The 5889-nt window shown below is 48.2% G+C and overlaps 1 protein-coding gene across 1 annotated transcript in view; it reads right to left on the bottom strand.

The window, feature by feature from the left end:
• ZFP36L1 (ZFP36 ring finger protein like 1) overlaps window positions 1-5889 on the bottom strand; it is a 24673-nt gene that overhangs the window by 3802 nt on the left and 14982 nt on the right. The window contains exons 2-3 of the mRNA XM_017741626.1: window positions 4209-4216; window positions 1843-1848 (exon numbers count right to left, since the gene is read on the bottom strand). Of these exons, the coding sequence (XP_017597115.1) occupies window positions 1843-1848; window positions 4209-4216 (14 nt within the window). The remainder of the gene's footprint in view (window positions 1-1842; window positions 1849-4208; window positions 4217-5889) is intronic.

Below are 5889 nucleotides of genomic sequence, written 5' to 3'. Positions count from 1 at the left end.
TGCTGATCACCCCCCGCCGCCCCCCTCCCCTCCCTCGGAACTTTACTCCTTTTTTTCAAAATTTTACTGAAACCTGGCAGGCTCTGCAAGGGGAAATAGCTCACATCCCCAGTAATTTAAGTTGTTAAAATACGTGTCTGCCCTTTAAAAGGGTGTTTGATAAATCCTGCCTTTTCTCCTAGTCCCCAGGACTCCACACTGTAAAACTGAAAAAAGAAATAAAGAAAAGCTCCCTCGGAACTTTACTCCTTTTTTTCAAAATTTTACTGAAACCTGGCAGGCTCTGCAAGGGGAAATAGCTCACATCCCCAGTAATTTAAGTTGTTAAAATACGTGTCTGCCCTTTAAAAGGGTGTTTGATAAATCCTGCCTTTTCTCCTAGTCCCCAGGACTCCACACTGTAAAACTGAAAAAAGAAATAAAGAAAAGAAGGTCTCTAAGCAAGTAATCTGTTCCAGGTTTTAGTAAGCAAAGTATGATTCAATGATTCATACTGATACCGGTATGGCAGAGACAAGGGGGGAAGATGGTGGCAGTTTCTGTATAAAAATAAAAATGAGCCAAACTGTTGAAGGCTTGTCAATACCAGGGCGCCTCAGCGCACTCATCCCCTTTAGCCCCAGCTGTAAGTTCGGTGGGTGTTTCATCCGAGGCTGAGCAATGGCATCTGGGCCCTCTTCCCCGCGCAGGCGGGCGAGGGGGGGCCCTGCCCCGGCACTGCAGGCTCTTCCTCCTTCCCTGCACTCCAGCTTGGCTGGGAGAACAGAAACCCCTGCCTTGGGCTGCAGAGCGCTGACCCGAGCGGCCATCGCACCGAAAACTTCAAACAAATGATCCACTTCCTCCTCTGTTTGCTTTGGAGTCGCGGCATCTGGACTTTGCGCTGGCGGCTGATCTTTTTCCCCTCCTTTGGTCTTCAAGAACAACCAAAATAACCAACCGAGAGAAATGCCCACAGGCTCAGGCTATTCCAGATTTTTTTTAATGATCATTACTATTATTATTTACTTAAGGAGAGCAATCAGGTTCCTCGAATTTCCTTCTCTTTATAGTTTCTTGTTTTTTCCCCTTCCCTTGGCCAGAAGTGGGGAGTAGACAGGGGAGCGAACAGCCTATTATTTTCTGCAGTTGTTTACTCGTTCTGTAGATGGTGCTTGTTCCCAGGGCTCTGAGCCTCTCTATAATTAAACCCATTTTAATTGTTAGTTAGAAACGTCATTTCGGGGACTTTCCAAGAGTTACCGAGAAAGCCAGCCGAGATAACTATTTCACTACCAAGTCGCTCCCAGCTTGGTTTTTGCCCGGTTCCTCCTGTCGTCCAGCCACGGCATGGGGCTGACCTCGGAGTGGGATTGCAGCAAGCCCAGGGCCGGCAGCCCCTCCGCCAGCACAGCCCTCTGCCCCTGCTGCTTTTGTGTTATTCGCTTGCACCGTGTACATTTGTTTTGGAAACTTGGGATTTACGGCTGCACATTTCCGCAGATCAAGCGGCAAAGGCTGAACCCGAGAAGGAATTTTTTTTCCAGTGATTTAGCTTGGCAAACCCCGACTCCATGGTGGTCTGCCTTGCATTGCCTGTGCACATGCTCAGCTCAGGAATTTAGCTGCTCACCCCACCTCGTGGCTAAAAGTCAGAGCCCTCCAGGCCAGAGTGGGAATTTGTGTGGGCATGAATTCACACTGAGCAGAAGAATGAAAAAACTGGAGCCTTACACCACCCGCCAGAGCCGTGCCAGAACTTTGATAGATGCAAATGAATAAAGATAGGTAAATGAATAAATGAAAGTCAATTATTAAAGAAGATTACTGAAAAAGTGAATGAATGCAATGCCATGCTCACTAGCCTTCTTGTGTGGGTCAATCCATCCAGGCCCAGCACATTCCAGTTGGGATACTACAGCTGGGCCTGGGAAGAAGGAATAAATGTCCAGAACCTCCCAAGCCCTTCTCTAACTTGTCCTCAGCGCAGAAACTGCTTTTGGAGCCCTCTCCTTCCCTGGGTCAAATGCAAGCAGATGCTAAACTTGTCACAAAATACAGAGGGAGAAGATTCTGCATCAGACCTGTGCACACATTTAGCAGAGAAATTAAGAACCGCTTTCCTGCATGAGAGCTGAAACAGGTCAGAGTGGCCAGAAGGCAGGGAAGAAGAAGGGGGCAGTGAATGAAATGATAAAGGCAGGAGGTTTAAAGGATTACTTTTTCCAGCTGCGTGTGTGTATATAAAACTGTGGGCTTGTTGGCACATGATACTGTGGAGGTCAAAAGTATAAACTGGGTCAAAAAAGCAATTCGACAAATTTATGGAGGAAAAGTCCCTGGAGGTTTACTAAAGGCAAAGGCAAACCTCTGCGACATGTTGATGGACAATGCACAGCAAAAGTATCACTCTCTCATTCCTGTTTTCCCCCATAAGCATTGACTGCTCTTGGAGGTAAGAGGAAAGCCACAACAGACCTTTGGTCTGATCCAGTTTGGCACTGGGATGTTCAAATCAACACTACCTTGTCCCCGAGCCGCTGAGCATGGGTTCACATGCTGGTCATTGCTAAAGGCTGGAGAACTGTCTCATGGGGTGGCTGCACTCTTTGCCCAGGTTAACTCCCCGTCAGGGTAATAAGAGGTTACTTTGAGCACTGAGTGTAAACTGAATCCAAGTGCCAGCTTTGCCACAGATATATTTGATGATGGTACAGCTCCCATAGCAAAAGAACAAGGTTGCTATCTTCAGACACCTGCACTTCCCTTCACCTGGAGCCATTTGGCAGTAGGAAGCCTGCAAATCTGCTTGCGTCTGAGTTACGGAGCAAGAACTTGAGTACAAAAAAGCCTGAATTGTTGAAAACAAGTTGGGGGTCAGGTGTTTTGGTTTATTCCCCCTCCTACCACTCAGTTCCCAAAGTTTCAAGGTAGGAAAGGGAAGTGCTTTCATCACAAGCAAGGTTTTCCCCTGTGAATTTCAGATGAGTTGGGCATTTCACTCCCCTGCTCCCATGGGAATCCTCAGGTAAACAGATGTGTCTTTTCTGCAGCAGTGCTCCGATGTACAGGGGCTGGGAACAGAGGAAGGACAAACCTCCTGACTTTATTTTTGCTGGGGGTGTAAAATGAGCCGAGGCTTTCTGCAGTCACTATTCTATACATATCTTTTGGGTCTGATGCTATTTTTGTTGGCTGTGACCCTGGAGGTGTAGGTGTGGAAGTGCCTTTCTGCTGGTCTCTGCAAGCGGGTGTAGATGTTTCCTCTGTTCCAGGCGCCTCCTCAGACGCTGTGGCCTTTCAGGGGGAGTAGGCGGATGTCAGCGTGGCCTTTCCCCACCTGTCTGTAACTTTTTAATACTTCCTTTTATTTTGACCTTGTGCTTCTTCCATGGAACATCTCTGGGTAGCCACTGGGAGGTGTAAATGGCTTGAGATAGAAACCACAGCTTGTAGGTGCGCCCTCTGCCAGGCTTTTCTGGCACCCAAGGAGGTCAGGTCTCCGCCTGCTCCCAAGCAAAAGGGATATTACCAGCTGCTCGGTGAGAAAACAAATTCACAGAGATACAGGAAAGTGTGTTAAGGTGGTGGGAAGCAACGGGAGTGAGATTCCTGGCAGCTCGGGTATGTAAACATTCATAAAATAGAGAGTGTGTGCATGTGTGTACTTTGTGGTGGCAGGAAACCCAAGGAGCTAGCTCCATTATTTTTGCTGGAATTGGTAGCAACAGTACCAGACAAATATTATAAGCCCTTAATCCTCCTGACTTTACACCTGTGAATGACCTAAAGACCATCCAAGGTGATCTAAATTACGGCACATCTTTACGAATTAGTAATGGAGTTTGGGATCTGATTTAGTTGATCATAAAAAGGGCTTTCTGTTTTTCAGTAGCTCAGATGCTGGGCTACCTCTGGGGGAAGTGAGGGGAAGACAGGAGGTGGAGGTAATGTGTGGCCTCTACTGAAGTGTCACATGGATGTGACTAGCCTGCCACAAATTTAGCACCAGTGGCACTGACAAGACACTGCAGTGGAAAAAGCAGAGATGTCCTTTTAGCAGACGCAGGGTAAGGAAATTGGCTGAAGTTAATGGATCTAAGTTATAATTTCCAGTGGAAATACTAATGCAATTAATGTATTTCCACACAGCAGGACAGCAAGCCCATGCAAGTGCTTAGCTGTTTGTCATGACTGCTCAGGAGGCTGGCCTAGCCATGTCCTGGGGTCTGTCCAGCTGCATCCAGACACATGCAGCCTGTGCTGAGGATGGGAGCAGGGCTGAAACACAAACCAGTGTGCCAATAGGCTTGAGGGGCTGGAGGAAAAGAGCATCACCAGGACCAGCTGCTGCATGGTTGTGGAAAGTGAAGGTGCCTGACAAGGAACATCTGCCTCTCTGCCTCTGACCTGAGTGTGGGACTGTTTGTTACATTACCCCAGCTCCATGGCAGAACAGTCCCCAGCTGGGGTCTGCACATCCTGTCCGGACGCTCCAGGACAAGCAGGAAAGCCCAGCAGCCCCCTCATGCAGCACCACAGAGGTCCCTGCTGCCCGCTTGCTGCTGGCATGCACCACCTCCTGCAGAGAAATCTCCCTCTTCTTAGGGGTTTGCCTTTCTCAGTGAAGTTACAAACCCTCTAGGGCAAGGTGCAAGACTCATCTGGTCTCCTCCCTGAACATGCTGCAAGTGTGTGAAGCTAGAGGAGGGATTTCCATCCTGCCAGGGTGGTAATGGGAGCTGAGGAAGTGCTCAGCCTGGCTACAGCAAGGTGAAGTATGGAGCAAGATGTGTTTCTCATCAGTGGTGGAGCAGAGCCACGAAGCTGCTGTTGCGGAGATTGCTGCTTTATCCTGCTACAGGTCCCCAGAGCAGCACCTATCCCCTCCCTGTGGAGAGTCCACATGCGTGGGACAGCCTGTGCAGCCAGGTGCCGACATCTCTTTCCTCCAGGTCTCAGCCAGGCACATGGTGGTCCTGGGGTCCCCTTCATCCCTGCTGGGCCCGACCTCAGGAGCTGATTATGGTATATAGCAAGGGCACAGCTTCAAATAGGTGCCCTTAACTTGGCCTAATCTGCACAGGGCTCTGTGCCTGCCAGGGCAGAGGGAAGTCAAATATATCTCACCTCAATAAATTGTTGTTCAGATTAAGGGAAGTGCCAGAAGCTTTAAAGAGGCTGTTGGCAGTTTCCAGAAAAAAAGAAGCAAGTGACACCTGCTGCACATCAAAACAGCAATTGCCCTTGTATCAATAAGATGGTTAGTGCATGTAACAAGTGGTCAGGGACGTGGAAAGGCACAGATCTCAGAAACCAGGACAAATTGACTTTTTTCAAATCCTGCATCCATCCTGAGCTGATACACAGCAAGATGATAACACAGCACAGTGGTTTCTGTTGGCCTCTGCCTGTTTCCAGCCACAGCAGCCCTGGCTGCTAATTATTCAGCAGACATTAACCAGTGGAATGTTTCCATGATTTTTTCCTCAAAAAAAAAGTGCTAGGACTAAATGCTTTCATCTTTTTATTTTCTTTTTTGAGAAAGTCTAAGACTACTCAGGAGCCCCTCGGATCATGACATTTATGTGACACGCAGTACTGGTGTCAGAAGCTGCTGCTTGCTGTGCTGGTGGCCACTTACTTCCAACAGGCTCAGCTGTAACCCTCTGAAAAATACCATTTTGTCCTTTCAGGGTGGAACTTGTCATAACTTTATTTCCAAACACTTGGGTTGCACTCCACACATCTTACAGCTCCATGAGATATTTGCATTAGGGAGGCAGCTTGCTTTCCCGCCTATCCCGTTCCATCAAAACACACTTTTAGCACCAGGCAGGAAGCCAAGGTCAAGTCTCCTTTTTTTTTTTTTTTTTGGTCCCCCTTCCCTCTTCTACATCATTTTAGTAC

Source organism: Corvus brachyrhynchos, unplaced genomic scaffold (genome assembly GCF_000691975.1).
Source record: "Corvus brachyrhynchos isolate BGI_N302 unplaced genomic scaffold, ASM69197v1 scaffold115, whole genome shotgun sequence".
Classification (NCBI taxonomy): domain Eukaryota; kingdom Metazoa; phylum Chordata; class Aves; order Passeriformes; family Corvidae; genus Corvus; species Corvus brachyrhynchos.
This window is presented reverse-complemented; position numbering and strand designations above follow the sequence as displayed.